This window comes from Artemia sp. Qi Xiang Cuo, chromosome 2 (assembly GCF_049724085.1).
Source record: "Artemia sp. Qi Xiang Cuo chromosome 2, ASM4972408v1, whole genome shotgun sequence".
Lineage (NCBI taxonomy): Eukaryota > Metazoa > Arthropoda > Branchiopoda > Anostraca > Artemiidae > Artemia > Artemia sp. Qi Xiang Cuo.
In genome coordinates, this window is record NC_142795.1 from 9,323,020 (window position 1) to 9,350,717 (window position 27,698).

General features: G+C 34.2%; 1 protein-coding gene across 7 annotated transcripts in view; it reads right to left on the reverse strand.

The window, feature by feature from the left end:
- Positions 1-27,698, reverse strand: part of LOC148954888 (glutamate receptor ionotropic, kainate 2-like) — a 453,254-nt gene that overhangs the window by 12,247 nt on the left and 413,309 nt on the right. For 4 of the 7 annotated variants that reach the window (XM_089099042.1, XM_089099034.1, XM_089099038.1 and 1 more), the window contains 3 exons: positions 20,095-20,400; positions 15,048-15,245; positions 1,479-1,704 (listed from right to left, as the gene is read on the reverse strand). In XM_089099042.1, the coding sequence (XP_088955168.1) occupies positions 1,479-1,704; positions 15,048-15,245; positions 20,095-20,400 (730 nt within the window). The remainder of the gene's footprint in view (positions 1-1,478; positions 1,705-15,047; positions 15,246-20,094; positions 20,401-27,698) is intronic. The other 3 variants (XM_089099050.1, XM_089099056.1, XM_089099045.1) reach the window with 1 other exon arrangement.

The window sequence follows — 27,698 nt, forward strand, 5'->3', positions numbered from 1 at the left end:
GCGATCTTGACGTATTTTTGATATGGGTGAGGATTAACATATCCAGCTTCATGTAAATATATCTATAAAGCATGCTTGATTTTTGGTTTCAGAAACAAGTCCCTGAATACTTAATCTGTGTTAATGAGTTAATCTGAATACTTAGCCTGAATGACCGCATTCGAAAGAGCTTAACGTGTATATTCAGACAAGATTTGACAAGAATAGTACTGGGGCCACACCCATGGTTGTCAAATTAGGTAGATTGTAATTATTATTTATATGAAACTGGATAGATTAAAAAAAAAAAAAATAATTATTAACCTCGCTATGATTGTGATTTCAACAAAATGATATGTGTCTTCTTAAATACATTTGTGAATATTCATTGTCAGTGTCAAGAGTCTCTGAATGATTCCTACTATGGAAGATGTGTGACATATCTGAATTCTTGAGGAAATTCAACGAAGGTGAGTGAAGAGGGCCACAACTGAAGGTTTTGGCCCTAGGGCCCCAACCTTGGCCCTCCACGAACACGTATAACCAGTCTTGACAAGGCTGTGACTTCAATAAAGCGCAATACGTCCACTCAGATATGTTAGGAGGAATTTGTTTGGATGGGGAGGGGTTGATTCATAACCTAAAAACCAAAAAAAAAATGGCGCATTCTATAGAAAATCCTGTTATATAAAAAATAATGAGAATAATAAAATTTTAGGGGGGGGGGCATAGTAAAAAAAATGTCTTCTACAGAAAAGCCTGAACTTTAAAATGGGTCATTTACAGAATTTGGTGTGCTTGTTTCCTGTCTTGAGGATTTTCCCGTCTTGAGGACATTTTGTCATCCTGGAGGAAATATTCCTGAGACACTTCCAATATTTAAGTGGTTACCACACAAAATTCTTAGTAGAGCTATATGGGTCTTAAACCGTAAACCGTAAATAACAGGTATTTTGGTTCGCCCCATTCTCATTACGCCATAAACCTTAAATGACCGGTATTTTGGCCCTCCCCATTCTCATGGAACTGGATTTGAGATTAAGCGTTCGCCCTACGAACTTCCTACAATTAGCTATGCTGTTGAAAAGGGTGGGGAAAAAGTAGTTGAGACACATTACTCTTTAGCTGCTATTTGCTCTAAGCCTATGCTATTGTGCCAACTATGAAATTTCAATTTTCATACCGCTTTATCCTTCACATACGCTACTTAAAATATATTTCAAAAAATTTGACTTTTTAAATTTCTCTGCCAAATTTGCTTTCCCTTCTCAAAAATGGCACTACAGGTCGGATTTCAGAGGCTTCGTCGTTTGGAATTGTCGGTTACCATTAATTTTTCATTTTCGATACTTTTTGGATTTACCAACTGTTTTTGAAAACATTGTATTATGATGGTGTTAGGGGTCTTGTTTAAAATTATAAAACACTTGAAGGAGATTTGATAAACTATAAGTTTAAAAAATTTGTTACCGAATTTAATACGGAATGAAACAGATTACCTTTTTGAGTTGCAATTCCATATCCTTTCGAATCTAAAAGTCCTCCAATCTGTGTGAGATTGCAGTTCCTTTGCACTACATAATCAAGTGTTGTTGATTCCATAAGAAAGGCGTAATTACCCTCTAAGACCCGGTTTATACCCTCGTCATATGCAGATACAAACACTGAAGGCTGTTTAGACTCCATAAATCTCCACATTTTCTGATAAGTTTCTATTTTTGAATCCTAAAAAAAACAAATACTTAATTCGCATTTGGGAGCACATTACTGGGCGCTGAAAATACTAAAACAAACAATGTACCGTGCAAAATTGTCAATTGACAAAAATCGTCGGTTGCTGTTTAAATTGTCAACTGAATCTGCATCTTGTTGCATTAAAGGCCACAGTGAAAAGACTCCTCACAAAAAATTAAAGAAGGCTAAGCCAACTTTTTATTTCTTATTTAAAACTTTCTTCTTTATTTTCCTTTTTTATGCCTGTTTTTCAGTAAGTGATTTTCCACTTCTTCTTTATTTCAGTCTCCTTTATATTCTACAGTAAATATAAATCTTGTTTTTACCGTCTATGAAAGACGTCCCACATGACTTTCCCTACAGACGAAGCAATATATATATATATATATATATATATATATATATATATATATATATATATATATATATATATATATATATATATATATATATATATATATATATATTTTGGTTAAGAAATGCAGTCTATATATTTGTAAAAAAAGGATCTGTTGTCAAAGAGTCACTTATATTTTTTTTTTACAAGGAGTTGATCGTATTATTTATGTTTGATAATGGGCACTTTTTTCTAGTTAAGATAAAGAACCCCTCCCTGAAATCCTAATTAGATTAAATTCAAGGACCCCTGCAAAACTGAGAAAGTTTATTTTAGATTGATTGTCTCATCAAGGCAAAAATAACCCCAGCCCCCTCAGGGTATCGATAGTCAATTCAGTTAAAAATTTTATGCCAAACATTCATCAAAATGTTCGTATATTTTAAGGGAAAAGAACAAGGATTCGGGCTTAGTTTTGGGCGAGTCTATGAAAATAAGCTATCATAAAGAAAATCAGTTTCTTTTCCTTGATAAAGACTCCAGCGTTGTGTTTAGGAATTACAATTTTGTTTGAACTATAAATAACATTAAACAAAAGTTTTGCTGCAGAAACTTTAAGTCAGAGACTCAACAAAAAAAATTATAAGTTGTGATATAAACAAATACCCTAAGGTCGATAAGAGCCCCACGTTTGACATGGAAAAAAAAAAAATTTCGGCTAGATCTTTAAATAACATTTTGACCGGTATTCTCTCGGGCTCATTTTAAAATTCTTTTAAATTTCAATATCATTCTATTTATGTATTTCATTTAATTTATAGGGTCATTCCTTATGTCCTAACTAGTTATGATAATATTCTACGGTAGTGTTTCCCAAAGTGTAGTATGTGCACCCCCAGGGGTACTAGAAGAATTTGGTGGGGGTACACATTGCACCGGAGTTTATCTGAGACATGCACCTGCACTGTGCAATGCTGCAAGAACAGGCTTTTGGACGTGGAAGGACTACTTAGGTTAAAATTTAAGTAACAAGGACAGTGGAAAGGAAATTTGGTTGTTTGAATTAGTCAAGAGGAAACTTAAACATCCAAGTATGTCCAGAAAAACTAGGGAAAATAAGCAATTTTCAATTAAAAAGACCTCCATGTGCAGTTATGCAGCTTTTAGTAGTAGTGGACCCAAAATTAAAAAATAAGAACTTGGGTGGTAAATCAGCAAAAAAAGCTAAAGCATATGGCAGCAAACAGCTTAAGATGGTGCAGCTTTCCATTGAAGGTGTGGTTGTCTTTAAGCTAAAGACTAAGTACTTTAAGACCTTAAGAAACTTAAGCACCAAACAACTTAAGATGGTAAATCTTTCCTTTGACAGGTATGGTTGTCTTTAAGCTTAAGACTTAAGCACCTTAAGACACTTAAGCACCAAACAGCTTAAGAAGGTGTAGCTTTCCTTTGAAGGTGTGGTGGTCTTTGAGCTAAAGACTTGAGCACCTTAAGACACTTAAGCAACAAACAGCTTAAGATGGTGTGGCTTTCCTTTGAAGGTTTAGTTGTCTTTAAGCTAAAGACTTAAGCACCTTAAAACGAAGGTGTACCTTTCCTTTGAAGGTGTGGTTGTCTTTAAGCTAAAGACTTAAGCACCTTAAGACACTTAAGCACCAAACAGATTAAGAAGGTGTGCCTTTCCTTTGAAGGTGTAGTTGTCTTTAAGCTAAAGACTTAAGCACCTTAAAACATTTAAGCATCAAACAGATTAAGAAGGTGTACCTTTCCTTTGAAGGTGTGGTTGTCTTTAAGCTAAAGACTTAAGCACCTTAAGACCTTAAGACACTTAAGCACCAAACAGCTTAAGATGTTGCAGCTTTCCTTAAAACGTATGGCTGTCTTTGGGAATCAGCAGATTGTTATTGTTTTGATGTTGAAGCACGGAAAACACTGTCAAATTTAAGTAATTAGTTTCTCTTGTTTATTTTCAGGGTTCGAACACTTACGAAAATTTGATACTTCCTTAAAAACGTCACGAATTTGAAAACAAAAATTTCTGGTGTCAATAGACTTAAGATGGGTCAAAGTGACAAATTGACCCATCTAGCACTTTAACAACCAAATGATGGCAATATGTCATCTAAGCACAAACAATTTCATTCTTCTTGGTGATCTGGATAAAAGTTGTTCATTGTGTAACTGAAAAACGCTCCTCGGTATGTTGACACTATCTACTTAATCTGAAATTTAAGTGCTTTATTTATATTCTACTATGAATATTTTTTTTGTTGTTATTTTGTGGATGTACCAAAAAAGATGTTATTTTATTTAAAACACATCCATTTTTTCAAAAGGATTTTTCAGCTTTAGAAAGGGATATAAAGGGATACGTGTCAAAAATTATAGAAACACTGGTATATTCCAAGCGTTTAATGATCACTAGATAGGCTTAGTTACATATAAAATATATTAATATTTATCATGGGCTCTAAGAACAAATTAAATAAAAAAAACAAGTATTTGCAACTGAAAGTAAGGAGCAACATTAAAACTTAAAACGAACCGAAATTATTGCGTATATGAGGGTGTTCGCACCCTAGTCAATACCTCGCTCCTTACGCTAAAGTTGAATTTCGTTCCAATTCTTTAAGAATGACCCCTGAATCACAAATGCCTTTTAATCAGAATAGATAGCTCTTTTGCAAGTACTAAAAAAGCTTTAGCGTAAAGAGCGAGGTATTGACTAGGGGGTGAACCCCTCATATACGAAATAATTTCTGTTTGTTTTAAGTTCTAATGTTGCTCCTTACTTTCAGTTGAAAAACTTTTTTTTAAACTTAATTTCTGATCATTTTTTAAATAATGCTGAGAAATCCGGCGCCCCCTTCATAGATCATTCATTCTGCCCCCATTCGGCACCCCCTTCATTCTGATCATTTTTTAAATAATGCTGAGAAATCCGGCGCCCCCTTCATAGAAATGACCCTTCCCCCATGAAAACATTCTCCATGGAAAGATGCTTTCACGTAACCCCCTCCCCCATCCCACCCCCTACCAGAAAAAATCCCTCCTGAAAACGTATGTATACTTCCCATTAACCAATACTATACGCAAACAACAGACAAAGTCCATAAATTGCAGCCCTTCCCCCGGGGACTGTGGGGGATTAAGTTATCCTCAAAGACATATTTATTAGATTATTGACTGTGCTGAACCAAATGGCGATCTCAAAATTTTGATTGAGTAGCTTCGAGAAAAAATGAGCGTGGGAGGGGGCCTAGTTGCCCTCCAATTTTTTTGGTCACTTAAAAAGAGCCCTTAAACTTTTAATTTCTATTCGAATGAACCCTCTCGCGATATTCTAGAACCACTGGATCAGCACGATCACCCCTGGGAAAAAAGAATAATAATAAAAAAGAAATAAAAAAATAAAAATAAAAACACGCATCCGTGATCTTTCTTCTGGCGAAAAAATGCAAAATTCCACATTTTTGCATACAGGAGCTTGAAACCTCTGCAGTAGGGGTTTTTGATCCGCTGAATCTGATGGTATGATTTTCATTAAGATTCTATCACTTTTAGGGGGTGTTTACCCCTTTTTTCGAAAATAAGGCAAATATTTTCAAGACGAAACTTGATGAAACTTAAATATTTGAAATCAGCATAAAAATCCAATTCTTTTGATGTATCTATTGGCATCAAAATTCCGTTTTTTAGAGTTTCGGTTACTATTGGGCTGGGTCACTCCTTACTTACAGTTTGTTACCACGAATTGTTTGGAATACCGTAGCTGTAACAATTTAGTGCCAAAGTAAATTTTAGGAACGTCAACACGTATAATAAAGTATCCATTAAGTAAAATAATTCAGAAATATACATCAGGAGAAAAAATGCATATTGATCGTGTTCAAGCTGCGCTTGAGAAAGCTGGTATTCCATTAGATAGTTGTTATTATAAATTGATAAATTGGGATTATTTGGGATAAATTGGGATTGGTTCACTTACGTCTCAGGTACTCCTAGATAGAATCATCTCTAGAAAGTTTAACGTTAAAAAAAAAGTTTTCAAAGTTGGTTTTTAAAATAAAAGTTTTTCAAAATAAATTTTCATCACCCATCTCTTGGCAAAGTACTTGACGTTTATAACAGGTATAAGATATAGCATAGTATATCATTGAGTAAAAATAAGAAAGTGTAAAAATACAAATAACACACAGTAGTCTCGAGTATAGGGATCTTTAAGCTTTGACGATGGAAAAACCGTGAAAAGCAGTGTATTGAACTATGTCAATGACATTTACTGCCGATTATTTAATACTGAACAAGAAAATATTTATTATTTCAGTGTTTTGAAGCGATAATAACAAATAAATGAGACATAAGTTTTATATTTTGACATGAAATTTGAGCTTAATTATTAAGCTTTAATTAATAAAAATTATTAAGTTTTATTTACTTTTATTACTTTTATTACTTTAATTACTTTTATTATTAAAATAAAAAGCTAATTAATAAAAATTATTAAGTTTAACACACACTACCAAACAGTAGGAAGTCGAACGCTTCCATTACATTTCTTTCAATGCAAGTAGGTTCGGTAACAATTGCAAAAAAATTAAAATATGTAAAGCAAATCTCAGTTTTGGGATAAATAGGGTCAAAAAGATGCCAGAGACACTTATCTTAAAAACATTGACGTTTCAGTTGTTTTTAAATGTTAAATTTATATTTACTAATAAAAGTAAATTCTTTTTTAATGTAATATGTCCTAACTATTCAAAGACACAAAAAAGCAACAGGATTTTGTGCAAAAATACTGCAGGTCAAGAATAAATGGAATAAGCTTCAAATGACAGCAAATTTTCCATTGGTACACTGCATATTTACACATTTACAGACCGATTTTTAAACTTGATGATTTCATTTTGGTTATATCCCTGCTATTAATATTAGTAGTCGTGTTACAAGGACGTCATCGAAATGTCTGGATAATATATTTATATATTACTGGATAATTTATATTTATATATTACAGCCCCCCCCCCTCATCCTTAATTGTTTTTCGCTTTCGTTTAAAAAAAATGTTTTGTTGAAAGCCAACGTTATAGGAAGTACCATGAATTTGATTTACTTAGCGAAGATGTGTCACTAGCCAATTCGTTTCCCAATAAATAACTACCACGTGGGATTGAGCTCTTGAAAATGGTATTTTTTATTAGGCCTTTCAAAACGTAAAAATAACGGAGATCTCGTAAATTTTGTTGTAATGACACTTTGTCCTTGTTTGTTTCAGAATTGTCGCTCTGTGGCCAAAAACACAAAGTGACATTTTACTGAGGCACGATCCACTTTCCTGATTAAAACGATTTAAAGGAATCAGCTCATTTGAATGACCCCTCAAATTCATGACTATGAGAACCATTTATTTAATATCCACTGCATATCTGATTTGAAAGGTTTTATACAAACTGTTTTGATAGTTTTTGACGGAACGAAAATCTCAAAAATCCTTGCTCGATATTATCTTGGCTCTACTTGGGCAAAAAATGTTTTTTTGTCGCACTAAATGGCTGACTTTGTTATGACGTAATATATTTTGCTACCTGCATTATGTTGGTCGCGAGAACTCAAAATTTCCATTCGAGTTAGCCCTCTTCCAGTTTCTATGACTACCGGCTTAATTTATCACCCCTGGGAAAAAAGAAACTAAAATAAAAACGAAAATAAACACAAATTTTTCTGGAAAATTGGTTTAAAAATTGACAATATTGAATTCATGTACGTTCAATTTGAGATACTTTACGTCTTCTTGAGATGTTTACATAGCTTAAAGCGTATTCTTGGAGCTACTCTAAAATACTTACGAGTTACAGAACGCTTAGAATCTTAGAAATTAATAGCTTTGCATGACATTCTGAATAGAAGTTTATCTTATATATCCATCCACACAGCTTAGGAATAAAAAACAAGTCCCCAAAGCCAAATTGCATCAAATATTCATCTCCATTAACGATGGGAACTATTCTCTTTCTGATGCCACATTTATAATCAAGTTTAGCGTGTAAATTCACGGCTGTTTTAGGCCTATAAGCAAATAAAACAATATTTATGAAAATAGAATGACCATTATAGCATTAACCAGTCCTCTGTGGGGAAAAGTCCAAATTTTCCCCTTTTTTGTCAAACATTTTGTGGTAACGAAATTAAAGTAAAGAGTTACTTGTGCTAATAATCACTGAAAATCTAAGAAAATACAATAAAATTTGTATTTATGATGATTCTAGATCTACATAATTTATCGAGTTTAAAATTTCTTATCGAAGCTACGAGTCTTAGAAAATCTGCCAAATTTCAAAAAAAGGGAGAAGTGTTCACAATAAGGAGAGCGACTTTGATGAAAATCACTCTATGAAATTTAACATCTCAGGAAACTGTTTTAGAAGGTTTTAAGCCGCTAGTTGCAAATATATTTTTTTTGTCGTTTCTTGGAGAAGTTTGGTGGTGGACGTATGTTGATTTGTTTGTTTTTATTTTCCCCAGGGGTGATCGTATAGAATCAGTGGTTCTAGCATACAAGGTTTAGATCTTTCCGTGAGGCGGGGGAATGCCTGAAGCTAGAAAAGTGCATTTCTAAGCCCTAAGCTTCTAACTCTCATTAAGCATTCAGATAAACACAAAAAAGATAGAAGGTGTTCTACTTTCCCCTCTAATCTTCCTTCCTTCCGAGGAATGTTTTTCGATTAATCCCGTAATATTGGTGCTGAGTGGTGATAGCTGCCTTCTTATTGTATCGTTACCCTTATAAAAATTAATCGCTCAAAGAACTACCTTTGAGAACCGTAAAAGTGATGACAGAAAAATTATTGGTTAATAGTTGAATAGCTCATCGAAGCTCATCAACATACGGATATGTCTATTATACAAGCCGGTTGTGATACAATAGAATATGAACAAGTATCGGTGCACCATTGTCAACCTAGAGAGGTACAATCGGAAGTTGTTGGGATGAAGATTAAACGGAGACAAATGGATGGATGGGGCCAAAAATCTCAACCCAAAAATCTCGATCATCCGCATTGGAATTCCACAAGGCTTTCCCAGTAGGCAAAGCTCATATAATGAGAAGAATTTTAGTTGCCCCATTGTCTTCAAAATTTTGTGGAAATGGTCGGTCATCAATCTTTGAAGACCTTTTATTTGGGGTCTCCAATTCCCTTCAAATGGCTCAGAGAAATTCATAAACTATTTGAATTACCCTCATTCCATGACCATCTGCCTTAGTTCTGCCTTAGGATGGATGGATGATAGACTACCTATGAACAAGTGAAATGACATCTTTTTTATGCAATTCTGAAAAAGCTTTTAAGCCAGCTTTGCCTGTCACTCATATTATCTTTCTTGGCTTTGTCTCCAATTAGCAGTGGCTCTTATCTTTTTTCATCACAGACCACCAGCTTGATTTTAATTCAAAAATCAAGGGTGTGTGAACATACAGTTATGAGTGCACCTACAGCTGAAAGCTATAAGTGATGGGCCATATTTTATGAACACTTGTACTTTTTATATTACATTATTTCTAAAAACATTTTCTTCAGTCTCGGTATGGCTTATTATCGTATAACAAGGAAAAGTATAGAACAACCATGAAAAATATTGGAACCATATTTTTATTTTTGGTGGGCCCTGGATCTGCTTATTGTTTTAAACTTAAATATGGCAACAGTTAAATTCTCCTTCTGGAATTCGATGCCTTTTGGAGATTATTTTGATCCTCTAGCCCTCTCCCAAAAGTTAAAGCTTATATTGAAAGACTGGGTGCTTCTTTAACTTGAATCAAATATTTGTGTAGGTGATATATGCATGTTCAGATGCATATTCATTAATATTGGAAATAAAAAAACAAAGATAAACAATAGAAATTATTTTCCTATAGCCTCATAGTGAAAGTGTTCTTTAATCTTATTGGTTTAGCTCTATTGCTTATTTAAGTAAGTCAGTAATATTGTCCATTAAATCTAACAAACACTTATATTCTACGTAATTAGTTCTCCTGTGTGAAATTTTTTACCAGTAAAAAGATCGAAAGTTTTTGAGTCACAAAATTTTTATAAGTAAGCTCGCTGTTCCTTTGTAAAACACGCCAAAGTCCAGAAAGCTATCAACTCCCTAATTCTATTGAATTCAACCTAGCGCTGCTATTACATCCTGTACTATATTAATGCTTTTCTTATTGCTACAGGGTGTAGATATTTACCCATTAGTTTCATAGTTTTTCTACGGAACAGACCATTCCGTACTTCTTTACTTGAGTTATTTGGGCAATAAATTCCCAAAACCGAGAACGCAAAACAACTTCATTGCGAATACAGTAGTCGGAACCAGTGAGGAGAGAAAAGGAATTTCGGCCTGTTAACCAAGAATTTAGCTTGCCTCGATGTAGACAAAGATGTGGGGAGATTGACAAGCGGGAGTTGAGTGACAATTTACGAGTAATAATGAAGCGATCCTTCTCCAGTTGGTGACCGCTTATAGAGATTGGAAAAGCAACTTGGACTGATCAAAATAGTTTTGGCATCAATCTCATTGAACTGATTTTAAAGACCTCCTGTGGTTACTGCGATTGGAAGAAAAGAACGGGATGGCGTGTTTATGGCTGAATATATTTTTCAGTGAAGAAGAAATACCAAAAGGCATTAAGCAACTCTTTATTCATTAAAGGATATATTTCAGGAAAAATAGAATCATGAATGATTATTTCTTCGTAAACTTTAAAGTTATAGAAGTTTTCACTTATATAAAGTTTATGCTAAAACTCATAAAAAACGTTTATGTTTACTATATTTAAGTTTAAAGTTGTATATCCAAGATAACTAAGGAGGCGAAAATGAGTTTAATTTTGAAAGCTAAACTGATTTATCACGAACAATATTGCTCTAAGAAAAAAAGAAAGAAAACTTAAAGCATACAATTTTAAAAGTTGTATTGTCTTCGATATGTTCAGGTGAATTTGTAGCATTGTATGAAAACAAAGCGGCACAATTTTCACCTTAAGTACTTTTAGCAAATTATGTCACATTCCAAAACGTGACAATTAGACAAATATTTACAAACATTTAATAAGGGCTCGCAAAAGTGAAGCTCAGTGCAAGTCAACTCAGCTCCAAATTAGTGCCTGGAGAAATCTGGGAAGAAAACACGGGAAGCGTCAGATGGTCCCCCTCCCAAAGACGCATAGCAATCCCGGCCGAAAGCAGAGGATTCAGGAGACTGGTACATGCGCTACGCGGACCATCCGGTAGCATAAGAAAATTGAAAAAAATTAAAATATGTGGAATTTCTCTGAAAATGATAGAAAAACTGTTAAAGTTACACTGATGACACTGGTCAAGCATGGTTCTGAAACGTAGGCATTTCGAAAGACGGAGGATTTTTTAGATGTTTTCCAGAGGAACTGTCTACGAATTGCTTTGGGTACCCGTCCGACTAACCGTATTTCAGACAGTAAGCTGCACACAAAAACTTGGTTCTATCTCTCTTTCATGGGCTGTAATAAGAGAAAGGTTGAGATGGTTAGGACATGTTCTGCGGATGAAGGATGACAGATTGCCGAAGATAGTCCTTATCGGTCCAGCAGCCATGGTTAAAGGGAATGAAAGTCACCCCCCAAATGGGGTCGAAAGAGGACGTAAAAAGTACTTGCAGGAATTTGGGACTTCTTGGGAGGGTATAAAGAGGGAAGCTTTGTATTGAGATTGAGGAGGAGCGTGCGTAGCTTCGTTGGCCTCATACGATTTGGTGTTGCTGTTAGTAGTGTTATTAGTAGTAGTAGCGAAGTTGTTACTAAGATTGATATCAGCAGAAGATTTTGATGACTAACAAAGCTACGAATACAGCGTATGTACGATGACCGTCGGTTATGTCCTTGACACTGATTGGCATTCTCCATTTAATGTTGCGATATTTTGGGAAGATTTGTAAGTTATAATTATTTCTCCTGATGCCGACTAGAGCTGCTAATATTGTCAGAATATAACAAAGCCAATTTGGTAACGGATTTTTTTTGCGAACTATGTAAAAAACACAAGTTTTGGTTTGTAAACTAGGTAAATTTATGAGTAGTTTCTAGAGCAATAGTGATGGTATTATTTTGTGCATAGGTTAAGGAACGTCCAATAAACGAGTGCATGTTCCATGAAAGTTTAAGTTCATAGAACAGATTCTATTTAAAACAAAATTTCAAAACTACAGTATTTGTATGGTGACCATCGATCATGTTCCTGACGCTTATTGGCTTTCTCCGCATAATGTTGGGATACTATAGTGGAATGTCCAGGAAATTTCGTTGAGGCAACCACTAAAGATGCTAGAGTTTCTTGACATATTGCCAGAATATAAGGATGACAATTTTGTATAAGACTTTTTAAGAGCTATGTAATTTTTTTTTCTTTTCCAAACTCTGCTAATTTATGGGTAAATTTTAGAGGACATTACAAACATCTTAGTATGAGCATAGGTTCATGAAAAAACTCATCTTTCATGAACGATCAAGCTCATAGAAGGGGTGCTGCTTTTTAAAGCTAAATTTTAAAATTCTTTGGTATACATGCGGTGACCACCTATCGTTTCCGAGACACTTTGCCATTTCTCATTGCGTTGCTAGTTTTGCTATAATTCTTTGGTAGTCCTTCCCAAAGCGTGGTACCCGTACCCCGAGGGGTACGAGTCGAGTTTGTTAGGGGTATGGCTTGCACCAGGTTTTGATTGCTATGTGTAGGCATAACCTCAGAAAACACCAAAAATAGGAGATTATTGTAAACGATATATCAAACTATTGGAAAAAGTTCACAGATATCAACATACTATGAAGGAGCATAGCCCGAGAGTTAGCCCTGTATATGTACCTCCTTGAAGAAATGAACATATAACTTGATGGGATAATATGACTTCGATGCTCCAGGCAAAGCTATTTTAAAATTTTGTAATTTGCTTTCTCCTTTTTCTTAATGATCAGAAGCACTTGATTAAAAAAATAGAAAAAGTAAATTTGCATATTATTTCTTAGCTTGGTTAGTTAAAGTTTTGGAATATTGATTAGACATTTCGTGTAGAAGCATAAAAAGGAGAATCTTTTTATTCTGTTTCTTCTGTTTTGTTAAATAGAAAATTTAGAAGCCAGTAGCAACTCTTTACAAGTCATTTCAGGAGAAGACAGCTCTATTAGGACACACCAAAGACGGAATAAAAGCAGCCTTGTTTGAATAATAAGACATCAATAAACGTGGTTTCTAAAACGAAAGAAAAACGTTTTGGGGAAGAACATTATTCTGCAGTTTATATGAAATCCAAAAGTGCTTTATAACAACTCAGCCCCCCCCCCCCACGTGTTGTGTGGGTTCGGCTTTCACTTCCACGCTTTTGATTCTCTCAAACAGCAAAAAATATGATAAGTTGCTAGTCGAAGAAGTAGTATCTAGTTATAAATAGCCTTCAAATTAAATCGTACTCGGTAGGACGCCCAAACTTAATTTGCTACAGTAAATAGAAGACTGAGAGGATCAAGGACACTGGTAGAGATGGGTGCCTTTATTGACCTTAAAATAGTATAGATACCCATCATATAGAGATTTCATCGCGTTCTGGTAATTTCTAGAGCTAATTTAAAGCTGAAACGTAGAAAGCATAACTTCTGATACTTAGCTGATATTTAGGAGGAGTAATGCTGAATAATTCAGAATAAAAAGTAAGAAAAAGACTCCAAGGGTGATAGGATATAAAATTGAAGAGCTTGATGGTGTAGAAGGTGGATGGAATCCTTTTATGAAATTAAATAAAAAAAAAAGTTTTTTCAACTCAAAGTAAGGAGCAACATTAAAACTTAAAACGAACACAAATTATTATGTATATGAGGGGGTTTCGCCCCCTAGTCAATATCTTGCTCTTTACGCTAAAGTTCGAATTTTGCTCACAAAGGCCGTTTAATTATAATAGATAGCTCTTTTGAAATTACTAAAAAAAAACGTTAGCGTAAAGAGCGAGGTATTGACTTGGGGGCGAAACCCCTCATATATGTAATAATTTCTGTTCGTTTTAATTTTTAATATTGCTTCTCATTTTCAGTTGAAAAAACTTGTTTTTTTATTTAATTTTTGATCATTTTTTAAATAATGTTGGGAAATCCGGCATTTTAATGTTGCTCCTTACTTTCAATTGAAAAAACTTGTTCTTTTATTTAATTTCTGCTCCTTTTTTGAAGAATGCTGGGAAATCAGGCGCCCCCTTCATAGGAATGTCCCTTCCCCCAAGGAAATATCCTCTATGGAAAGATCCTCCAACGTAATTCCTCCTCTCTAAATTCTCTCTTCTGCTACTTTGCCAACTCTATTTTTAAAAATCCTTCCATCTATCTTCTACAGTATAATTACAAATTTTATAGTTGCATAACCATCTGTTGGTGGAACTGTCCTCTCAAATTCTCATCTGGGAGTCTATTAATACGACAACTACCTGAAAAGACATAGCTCATCCTAAACTTCATTGTTAAATTAATGCTGGATGGTACTAGATAATGATCTTTACTCTTAGCATCACTAGTAGTACTCCTATACACCCAATGTTTTCATCATGAGTCTTACTCCCTACCTTTATGCCCCATGCTTCTGCCTCTATATAAATATAAAATCGAAAGTCTTTGGGTGTGTGGCCTTTGTGCATTACTAAACTGTTCATTCGATCACCAAGAACTTTAAGAAATTGTTGAATATACTATTGTTGTTGTTGAATATACTAATTGTTGAATATAATGTGAGCTATTGTGTCTTTTCAACACCTACCAGCTTTAAAGTTGTTCCTAAATAAATTTAGCCGCCCTTGTAGGCCTTTATACTTAGATTCATAGAAACTGTTAGTTATGCTGTTTGTCTTTGGAAGTATTTTCCACCATCGAACATCCAGAATTTTGACAACCTTCGCAAACCTACCTCTCAGCGTGTCTATATATAAAAGAAGGAAATATTACCCTAAAGAACGCCATGGTTGAACCTCCTCCCAAAGTTCCATAAGCGATTTCTGATTGATCAGCCAAGTCTTCTGCAGATTCAATGGGTGTTATCATTCTTTCAACCGTGAGGAAAGCCGCCAAGTTTGCAGTGTAAGACGAAATAATGATTAGAGTGAAAAACCACCAAATTCCTCCTACAATTCTCGTAGAGGCGGCCTAATAAAATCAAGTTTTTATTAAAAACAATACATTATATGGTTAATAGAAACATTAGAAATTATTAGAAACATTTTAGATACGTTAGATGTTATTAGAAACATATATTATATAATATGGTTAATATGGTTAGGGATGATTTAATTTGCTGAAGTTTATAACATTGATTAGAGATGTGCAAAAGTCAGATGAGGCAGTATGGGTCAGCTCCTATAGTGTGGACATCGAGCAGAAAATTTTTTGAAATTATAACAGTTAAATAAAACTTGTTTCATGATAAGACCTGCTCCTTGAAATGAGCTGAAATCCTCTAAAATAAAGTTATGGCTATGAGTTGAAGCCATAGTCCAAGTTAATTTTGTTTCGTTTCTTATTGGTTTCTTATATAGTTATTTCGTTTCTTATCAAGTTCTTGAAAACTAAATATTTTTGAAATGCGACAAAAATTGCAATAGCAAAAAATCAAATTTTGATTCAAATGACCTAAAATATATAATTTGACGTTTTCATTTTCCTCGTATTGCTATATTCATTTTTTTCATATCTCTTGAACAGTATTCAAAAAAGAAAGTCCTGAATTTTTATAATTATAGAATCATAAGTCCACATTTATACCTTTACTTTTCTTATTCATTTTTATTCTATTTATTCAGTTCAAAAAAAATTAAAAATTGTACACCCATATAAACAAAAGAGCTTTCATAAATACAGAATATTCGCTTTGAATACAAATGCAAAGAGAAAGCGAGACTAGACATTTTATCTTTAAACTTGATTTAATGCTTCAAGAATAGATGCTACCAGCCTATTGTTTACAAATCTATAAGTTTAAATTAAAATTCCTAAGTAGAGGTTCCCAAAGGGCAATCCTTATCCTGTTTGAGAAATCTCTTGACATTTGGAGATATTATGGAAAGGCGTCGAAATATTTCATTTTGGAAATTTAATTTAAACAGATAAAATTTCATTTCAGGGATGAATATCGGGATATAATCTGAAAGGTGGAAACAAAATTTTAAAGCACTATACTTTTTAAACTTTGGATGAAAACCTTAATCTGAAATTGGTCTATCTTTTTGGGGCAACTTTATTATATTTTATGAAATTTCTCACGCTTGTATGTAAGAGTGGGTATTTCGGGAATTAGGTCTCCTGCAGGATCTACACTATTTATTTGATTTTTACAGCGGTTGCAAAATATAAGAACTTGTGAGTCAGAAGAAATTCGCGCGATTAAATTAGGGGATAAAGGACAGACTGTGGGATTGTGGGACAAAAAAAGAAAGAGAAAAGGAAAAAGTGAATGAAAACGGATAAAAAGAAGAAAGGAGAACGAGAAATGGAGAACGAATAATTGGATAATAATTGGGATGAATAATTGGAGAATGATAATTGGAGTATAAATGGAAAATGATAAGGCTAAAGAGAAAGGAGAATGATAATTTTCAGAGCCATATTCCCTTTTTTTTCAGCTCAAATTTGGTTGAAACTTATGGGACAAGTAATTTTGGGCCAAGAAAACAGGGATCGTTCAAAAAGAAAATTAAATGTTCTAGTGCTCATTTCAAGCAACAAAAGAAACCATGCCGCAGGAAAGTGCCGAAGGCGGCAAATCTACCTTTTTAACCCAAACAGGGTTAAAATACTATCAAGTTAAAGCTTTGAGATGACTAGTCTTAAGAAGGGTATATATGTATCACGATTATATTATATCACCACAGCAAAGTGACGATTTTTCCGTTTCTGTTACGAAACAGAAAGTTTGCCCTAAGCAGGACAAAAGTGCTATTTACCGAATTTTAAGGTTGGCAATCTGCTCAAAACTATTATCGAGAAAATATACAAATATCTTCCCGACGTCAAAGGTCATAACACCACACGGTGCCGTATTTGCCTCTAAACAATTGCATAGTCTGTACAAAATGATGGGTTATTGTAATGAAACTACATACATGGTTGCATCAGTTGTACAATGTTGCATTGCTGTGCGCTAGCTATTGGGGTACAGGGTGCCAATTCATGAAAATGAAAGGGGGGTGGGAATGTATGTTTAAAAATCTAGGGGTGATTTTGCTGTTTTTCATCTTTTTTCAATGATTAAAAAAAAAGCTTTTTTTCAACTGAAAGTAAGGAGCAGCATTACAACTCAAAACAAACAAAATATTTCCGTATATAAAATGGTTGTCCTCTCCTCAATACCATGCTCTTCCCACTAAAGTTTTTAGAACTTTTAAAAAAGCTTCCTATTCTAATTAAGCAGCCCTTGTGTTTCAGAAGTCGTTCTGAAAAATTGGGACAAACAGTCAAACTTCAGCGTAAAGAGCAAGGTTTTGAGGAGGGGGGGGGCAACCTCTTAATACACGGAATTATTTCTATCCGCTTGAGCTTTAATTTTGCTCCTTACTTACAGTTGAAAAAAAACTTGTTTTTTAATTTATTTTCTGATCATTTTTCAAATAATGCCGGTATATCTGTCTTACCCTCCATGAAAAACTCCCTGTCTTCACAAGAAGTTCTCCCGTGGTAAGTTCATTCCACGTAAAATAAACCCCCACCGTAAAATTTCTTGCGGAAAATTCAGCATGAAAAATTCTCCTTAGCATACCTTCATTTGAAAAAGACTTTGCTTTCTAATCGTTTTTCCAATCACTCTGGAAATCCCCTTGGAAATTTTTCCACGGAAATCCAAATCCGCCGGAAAATACTCAGGGAAAATTCTCTCGGAAAGTATCCGCATGCAAAATTGAGTTGGCAAAGAGAAAATAAGACAAATGAAAAGAATTTCGTATACGAATTCGGTCAAATCCCTCCAGTAAAACTTCCCCTTGGAAAGTTCATCCCAGAAATTTCACTCCTCACAGAAATTTCTTCCCATGGAATCCTGCCCCATAAAAAAATACTCCCTCCCTCGCAGAAAAATGTCTGAATACTTCCCAGTAATAAATACTATTCGTAAACTGTGGGCAAATTTTATAACTTAAAAGCTATCCCCAGGGGCTGTGGTGGATCATGTTATCTCTAAAGGCATAATTTTTGGACCTTTAATCTATGCTGAGTAAAATGGCCCTCTCAAAATTTTGACGGGACAATTTTGGGGAAATAGGGGCGTGGGGGGTTAGTTACCCTCCAATACTTTTTGTCACTTAAAAAGGGCACTAGAACTTTTAATTTCCGTTTGAATGAGTCCTCTCTTGATGTTCTAGAGCCATTGGTTATATGCAATGATCCCTTTGAAAAACGAAAACAAATAAACACACATCCGTGATCTTTCTTCTTGCAAAAAATACGAAATTCTATATTTTCGCAGAAATGAGCTTGAAACCTCTACAAAAGAGGTCTCTGATACCCTGAATCTGATGGTGTGATTGTCATTAAGATTGTCTGACTTTTCGGGGGTGTTTCCCCCCTTTTTCGAAAATCAGGCACATTTATTTGGACTCAATTCTTAAGTAGAATTTTGAAGTCATGTAGCGAAAGTATTTTGTGATTGAAAAAAGTTTGAAATATTCAATATAAAATATATAAGTTTAAAAATTTAATTAACGGCTTCCCCCAAATAGGCAATTTTCACAGTCAAGGGTTTATCTAGGATTTTTTTTCGGTGGGGGATGGGGTATTTTATCAGGAGGGGGGTACCAAAAAATTTTTTATATGCATGTTTTTTTTAATTTAAAGATAGGACAAAATTTCAGGAGAGGGGTTCAAACATAGTTACCTCCCCTGGGTACGGCCTTGTTTACGGTGTTTATATACAATTTTATAGATAAGTGACGTTTTATTTGCCTTCTTTCGTTGACAGCATGCCGACAGAGAGAAACGCAAGGATTCAAAATGAGTCAATTTTGTAAACCAATTAAATTAAAGCTAACCTTATAGGAAACCTTATAGGAACCTTACTTAACCTTATAGGAACCTTATAGCTAACCTTATAGGAAAGTAATCTCAACTTTTCTCTTTACTCCTTCACAAAAGCAATTAAACAATTAATTAAGTAATTTAGAAATATTAAACATACGTGGACACTCCCAGTCAAATGATTGGGACAACCATATAAGAACCAGTGATGTGTCTTATTTTTGAATTTGTTCCATTATCTGTTTATTAATGCAGTGGATTTATCCCCTGACAAATCAAAACTGACTTCCAAAACACTTTGGAACTCCAGTTATAAGAATTACCTTTCCGATTTATCTGTAAACATGAGTTGATAAATCAAACACATTTTCAAACAAAATGCATTTTCAACAAACAAATACATTGTCAACAAAACTACATAAGAAAATAAAGAAAATGAAAACATTACTAAAAACTGATAAAGATTTGGATGGAGATTAAAATTGTTTTTCGAATATTTGGCAAATTTGGCACGTCGTTTTGTATTTTTTTTCTTTAAAGAATGATGGGCACTGGTTTTGATTAAAACAAATTATTTTTTATTATCACATCTATTAAAACTGTTCAGAATTTTGAAAAATAAAATAAGCTATTTAGTTATTTTAAATAAGAATACAAGTTTCCTAGCCAATATAACAAGACAGCAATAAGAGATATATTAGAACTATTCTATAGTAAAAATGCAAAAAATATTTTCATTTAAGCCAGGATTGATAAACTAATAAAACATTTATACATTTCACAATAATTATGCGTAGTACTAAGTACTGGTCAAGCAAAGCACAGTGCAATATCAATACATGCATCCATCAAGAAGGAAGTTACAAAACCCTCACGACCTTATATCATGGTTTAATCTGATCAAAGCCGCAAGAGCTTCACTTCCTTCTAACAAGCAGCTGATGTGATGACAAAAGCCATGCAGTTTGCGGCTTTGAAGATGAAACCATGATACCTGTGGATTCAAATCCGATCCTTGTTGCATTAAACTTCCTATTGTAAACCAAAACGCATTTCCCATCGTAAAATCATTCTGCTTCATTACAACCGGAGTTTGGTGTTTGCAGCTTGAGGGTGTACGCCCATTCTGGTTTGACTTTGAAAGGCATGGATGAACATCAATCCATTCAAAAGGCGAGAATCTGGCTATTAGCCACAATGTTAATGATACAAGCGTGTATGCAACAAGAATGGACATCCAAATTTCGATTGCGAGGGGGTTCATGAAGGAGAACAGTTGTGGTGGTATTTTCCCAGGTACCTAAAATAAAAGCGGCGTGCGTAATGTAAGGAAAGCTCAAATAAATTTATTCTAAAAAGACCTTAAAAGTATGGCCTGTAGTCCATAATTGGCAAAAAGCCTTTGAAAATCGTCTTGCCAACTCGTTGATAGTATTGGAAGGAGTGAAACCAAATTTATCCCTGATATTTATTCTAGGAAAAAAAATATTGCAGGCCAATGACAACCAGTGAAATTAGCTTGGCTAGCCCTCTTGAAAACAATCAATTATATTCTCAGCGCTCTTATTACTACAAAATGTATTGAAAACTAAACTTGCTGGGTGACAATAAAAATTGCTAGGAGATACACGTGTAACCTAACAAAACGGACCTCTTCTTTATTCCTGTAAGTACGATTCAACGTTTAATGTTGTTTCTTTTGCATTTTAGAACTGTACTACTAGCAGGCGAGCAGTTGATCCATAAAGCTGAAGCTTGACCCCCAGGCTCAGCTCAAGACACACGGGTAGTATAGCTCAAGACTATCTCTTCAGACTGGGTTGAAAAGCTGTATCATGAACTTTACAAAGGGTTTTGACCAACTTATGTCAAGTATCGTGAAGAATTAGATAAATGTTGAAAAACAATTCCTTGAGAAGGCCATATATGTATCAGGCGTCGTTTCACTGAAGGCAATTGAGTGTAGTCGCTTTTTCAGGTACCAGGAGTCGCGTTTTCTAAGCCGGTTCGAGAAAAATCGTTTTCAGGTTCTCCGTGTTCTACCCAGCGAAACGCACCAGAATAACATGTTTGATCACTGGCTATATACTTGAACACGAGTATTCAAAAGGATAATCTGCACTACCCGTGACCAACTCCTCGTTGGATGTTCGACAGTCTGGAAATTAGGCTTACGTTCAAACTGACAGAATATCTTGTAATAACTTTTATGTTGGGTGTGCCCCAAATTAAAGTACGTATTAAAACTGGAGGAATAGTGGTAGTCTAGACCCGCTCTTAAAACAATTTGTTCACTACAATCTTTTTGTATGACGGTTCCAAAGGCCATTTATTTTCGGGAAAGGAAATACTCTTACTTTGATTACATGCTCAAAATCTAATTGAAGCGATATTTGGCAAGAAATCAAGCAATCTTCTTTTATTTAGACAAGGAAAAGTAGAATTCTTCTCATTGAAAAACATTCCAACAGCAAATGATATTTTTTCTCTGGCATTTATTTTTGCTGATACACTGCTTTTCATAAGAGTTCATAAGCTCACTACATATTTCAAATATAAATAGCTTGGTTATATATAGAAATATATCACACTACAACCATTTTGTAACTAACTTTCAACTATTAGCCCTGAGTTTGAAGAAGTTTATGATTGCTGGTTATTTTTTCTATCCATGTATTACTAATAGTTATTTACTAAGTCAAATAAGGAGTATACGGAAATAAAAAAAAAAACAAAAACAAAAACAGATTAAATCACACAATCATTCATTTCCCAATCACTGCTAAAACGAAATATAATTTTATTTTCAACCAATGACTGAAGTACTTTTTCTGTCCTTAGCATATAATAATTTCAAGGATTATTTTCCTTGAAATTATTGAAACTATTAATTTCCAGATAATTCACCTTTTTTACTGTTTGGTAAAGTATCTCTTCCTCCCCAATTTAATTATTTAGTAGGCCTATTATTAAGTAACTTTTTTTGGGTCGGCAGTACTTCTGAAATATATTTGTTTTATTTCTGTACATTTCAAAATGGGCATCACAACTCATGACAAGACACATTGGTAAGAAACTTTGACAATTCCTTGGCCTTGATTGGGGCTTTCGCGAAAGTCGGCAAGGAGCAAGCTGTAATCTTTTTTTTTTATTGACATTTTACAAAATATGGAAGATGGGTTTGACTAAATTCAAGGTTTGTTGCTTCATCATATTCTATCATCAGATTTATGTCGAAATGAGTAATGTTTTTAGAGCGCAAAGTCCGGTATATTCTAATAAACATGAATTAATCTTATGATACTGAACCTTGCTCTGCGTTTCAACAGGGAAAGAATGCGGCAGGCATTCGAAATAAGTGTAGGAATTTGGGCAATTTTTTAGAGCTCAGATAGTCAAAAAATGTATAATAAAACAGACGAATTTAAGGCTAATAATCCCCCTAAACCACGGATTCTGTTGCAGTTAAGTCTAATAAATGATGTTCTTGTTGATAAGAAAATTCAGCTGGGATCCAGGAATAAAAGTATAGATTTAGAAGAGATTCTTTACACCTTGATTAATTCAATTATATTTCTTTTATTTTAATTAGAGCTAATGATCCCCTCAAATATTTTTTTTTTTCATAGATAACTGGATGACAATACTTCGTGAGCTTTAAACTTTTATTGGTTTTGCTATATCCCTTTTCTATTTCCAATATTAATTTTTACGGCGATTCCTAGACCAAATAGGCTGTGATAATTAAAAGGGCGACATACGCCATTTTTCAGTAGAGCAGAGGCAAAAAACGGAAAAAAGTTTGTCGGCTGTGGTCGCTCTGAAGGATGGGGCTAATGCAGATAAATGGAACATATTTTAAATCAACTTTTTACGTTCTTTTCAGCGGTACAAAATGCATTCAAGCATTCACAGTGAGTTCAAAATTATTCCTTTTTATGGCGTATGTCTCCTTTTTCCTTGACAAAAAAGGAGACAAATGCTAGGTCCCCACGTTAAATCCTTTTCTGTAATTCTGAGTTACAACAGACCTGATAATAAAGAGACATACGCCACTTAGTGGCGTTTTTCTCTTTTTATCTTCTTAACAGTACGAGATAGATCAATTCTAAGTGAATCATTCGATGTTTCGTGCTGAGTTTAGCCACGACACATACATACCTCATTTTCGACCAAAATGGCATATGTCGCCCTTTTAATAATTACAGCCGAAATAAATTAAGCCCTTTAAGGATATATCTTGAGTACCCTCCAGGATAGACAAAATTTAGATGTCATTCACGTCGTCGGCTTAAGCTACATGTTTTAAAATATTCAAGGGTATTTTTGGCCAGACAAAATATGGATGATTTTAGTTTATTCTTGCTAATTGTTGTAAGAAAAGCATTTACCACTGCTGATCACAAATTTACTTCTTTTTGCATACAAAAAACAAAGTTTTATACTTTACTTTTCAATCTTCTGTCAGAAACGATTTTCCGACGCATTCCTATATCATAAATTTACTTGTATTCTGTACAAGGCCTTTTCTCTCTCCCTAGCATAAAAAAAATAAATAAAAGTCTTGTGTCTAAGCAGCTGCTGGTAATATTTATCCTCATTTCCCTCCACTAGATCACTTAGGTTTTTAAATAGAAGAAAAATGCCTGGAAAATTGTGACCACAAAGTGACATGTTTGTATGCAACTGTAACTGCGGCACTACAACTGGCAACTGCAACTTGCCAGTGCAACTGCATCACTGTCCTCCTCCTCTGCCAAAAGGATGGCACGTAGTGATAGGATGATAAATATTTGTCTCAGTTTTGACACTAATTTCTATTCCGCCCCTTTGTTTTGATTCTGATGTGATTCATGTTTTGATTTATGGTAATGTAATTGGTTTTCAATATAATTTATCTATAAAATTAATGAAATTTTTTTTTAATTTGCTTTTAAATTTAATTTAAAAGTTTGAATGTTTTCTCAAATAAAACAAGAAGCATACTGTATAACAAGGTTAATGGGATAATTTTACATTCTATTTATTTGTTTATTTATTTTAAAACGCCCCAAGAATGAGAGGATTTGAATTTTGACCATACTGATTGCAGTTCTCAACGTCAATATTTTTCTAGAACTCAATTTTCCATGTAATAAAGTTCAAATTGGGAAGTACGAACTTCTTGAGGGGAGGTCAATTCGGGCACGTAATCTAAGAAGTCACAACTAGGACCCCTGCTTTTACTTCCCGCACCTTTGGACTGGAATCTACCAGTCACTTCTCGAAGAGATGACGATAATAATTAGGGTCTCTCTTCTCTCCAAAATTCTAGTTCATGTGAAGTTTAAAAAGAGACATGAAGGGTAAATTATCACCCAGTTTTCACTAATTTTGTAGGAATGTGACAATCTGTTCTGGAAGATGTCGAAAATAAAGATATAAAGAGGATCAAGTACGAGTCCACTAAAGGCCCAGCAAGGGCACTAGGTCTCACTTCCCACTAGTTTTTTTGTTAAGGTCAAACAAAGCGATCAAGTTCACAGCGGAATAAAAAGAATTTATGAGACCCTATCTCCCCTCTTAAGTCAGATTAATTTTAAACCAGTGAAAAACATAATAACAACACATAATTCTATTTTACACAGATCTTAAGGGATGCAACAACCTTCTGGTTGACGTGAAAAGAGCTTATAGATCCTCTCCCTTCATTCATGCCGGATCAGGTATCCGATCTAAGATTTTCAGATGTTTCAGATCCAAACAATCATTACGATAGATGTCGTTTGAACACGGATTTGGGGACTGCTTGCCTTTCTAAAGAATCCTGATCATGTCATGATACTCAAAAGGCACTGCCATTATGCTAGTTCTTATTTTCGTTAAGTTTGATTGAGATATGACCACTGCTTTTGGTAGATGTTAAATGAAAGTGTTTCAGAAACAACCATCCCCACTCAGAGTTTTCGTTCTCATGTGGGCTTGCAGTAATCTGGTTCTAGGCTCAAGACTGATATGTATATGAAATTTCAGAAATTTAACTAAAATCAAAAAAATTCCTTAGAAGAAATAGATGAAGAAAAATTCCGACGTGGGGCTTCGAGATTGACTTTCCTGAATCATTTCCAAGAAATAATAGAAGAGATACAGAATCACAGATAATTCCATGTTACATCAGCTTAACATTATATAGTCCCTAAGAAGTTTACTCTTGGAGCTAGGACAGTGATTTTTAATATACTATTTAATTGGCTAGAGAAAAAGTATTATTATTTTTTTTTCCAGAATAATTCATGAATTTCATACAAGAAAATTCACGGCAAACTCTAATCAAGCTTTTTTTGTCTACTTCACGATCACCAAACCAGAAAAATTCTCAATTTTTCGTATTCACCCATTTCTAAGCTACAAAGCACTCATCACTAAAATAAAACACTAGTCAATTCCAATTTTTCAACTAAATGACACCAATTCCAGTCAATTTGACTTGAGAGAGCATGGTAAACATTGAGCTTGTTTTTACAAAGAGAAAGAAATCATCTTCCTGAGAAGTGTAAGTTGTTATGATTTTGACAATCTTTAATTGTTGCATTCCAGCAAGTACACTGATTTCTTTTTATTTCAGAGGGGGGGGGGGGTAATAAAAACAAATTTCAGTTGATAGTGTGACTAAGAAGTACCTAAAAAGTCAAACAAATTTAGATTTTAAGGGGCCCACACTCGGGAGTCCCCTCCACTGTTTACGTCCCCGGTTCCATCACAAAATAGCAATAAATAAATAATAATGTGAGCAAATTAGGTAATCTTTAGTCGGAATTGTGTGGGTTTCAGTTCTTACGTATATATGAATAATGACTGGGAATTTGAAATAAGATTACGTTTTTGTCAAAAACAAAATTGATAACAGAGCCGTTTTAAGAATCGGGAAAACTTTCATGATTCTTATTTTAATTCTTGAATTTTTTTTTAGTTTTTTCCTATTCCTGATTCCAATTAATTATCGTCAATAATATCCATTAGTCTAAAACTTTTTAATCTTAGAATTTTTCCATATTATGTTTCTCGGAAGAAAGGATGAGAGCTTCAATTGTATTTTCATGCTCTAGCAAGATTTTTGTTTTAGCTTTACAATACGTGCATTAATCACTCACAGAGGAATTGATAAATACAAGAATATAGGGACCTCATAGCACTTAATCAAACTCATTCCTAAAAAAAAAATTTCGTTAAAAAGGTTCTAGTATTATGGGCAAAAGGAAACGGTTTTCTTAATATTTCAATTATCAAAGGAAATTTTTCTTTGACTCAATCATTTTGACTCAAGAAAGTAATCAAGCAGCAATTGACATACCCGGGGACGCCAGTTGGGGAGAACCACGCAAATCAAGATTTTTTGCACCCTCCCCTCCTAAATTTAGAAAGTAACATTTTTTGTGTTCATTTTCATGCTCTAGTAAGATTTTTGTTTTAGCTTTATAATACGTGCATTAATCACTCACGGAGGAATTGATAAGTACAAGAATATAGGGACCTCATAGCACTTAATCAATCTCATTCATCAAAAATAAAAATAAAACTTTGTTAAAAAGGTTCTAGTATTATTGGCAAAATGAGACGGTTTTCTTAATATTTCAATTATCAAAGAAAATTTTCTTTGACTCAATCTTTTAGGCTCAAGAAAGTAATCAAGCAGCAATTGACGTGTCCAGGGACGCCAGTTGGGAGAACCACACAATTCAAGATTTTTTGCTCCCTCCCATCCTAAATTTAGAAAGCTACCTTTTTGCGTTTTAATTTAGAAATAGCTTTTTTGGTATTTAAGCAAAACAATAAAATTGCCCCCCCCCCGCTAGATTAAAAAAAAATCCTTCCCCTCCACATTTTTTTTCCTCCCGTGGAAATGCATCGTAAGGCGACCCCATTTAGCCATACCAAGCCTTCCCTCACATATTAAAGGAGTGCAATTATCAAATTAAAAGCCATAACTTAAGTGGGCATGTAAGATAAAATTTGACGGTAATGTCTATCAAAAGGTAGAGATTTCCTAAGATACCTCATTTGAAACTAGAAGGGCAGTTTATAACCCCATAAGATATGTAGGCCATAGATCTGTCACTCTTCCCAATCTCGTATTTTTCGCATCAGAATTAAGTTCACATCATAAAGATAATAATACAATGATATATGTAAACCTTTCGGCTTTTACTTCCACTGTTTATGTCAAACGGCTGGAAAATACACCCCTGTGAATTTCCACTTTGCGAGGAATGAGTCGGTTATATATTTGCCAAGAGCTTGCCCTTAGAAGTTATATGCAATCCGGACAAAATGATGGAGGGTTCTAACGAAGAGAGGAAGGTGTGGTTAATGAAGTGGTAACGGGAAGGGATGGATGCCAACTTTTCTAAGACATTCGTTTACTGAGATGCCTTTGTTTTATCTCCCAAAGACTTGTTTGATTTAATGACAAGCTCAGACAGTATAAATATGAAAAAGTAGTCTCCTAGCTCCTCAGAACAGTTGACTTACACGTAAAAAACGTTCGTGTTAATTTTTTTTTATTTTTATTTTTATTTTTTTTTTTTATTCAGGAAAAAGGAGGACTGGTAGGAAAAGTTG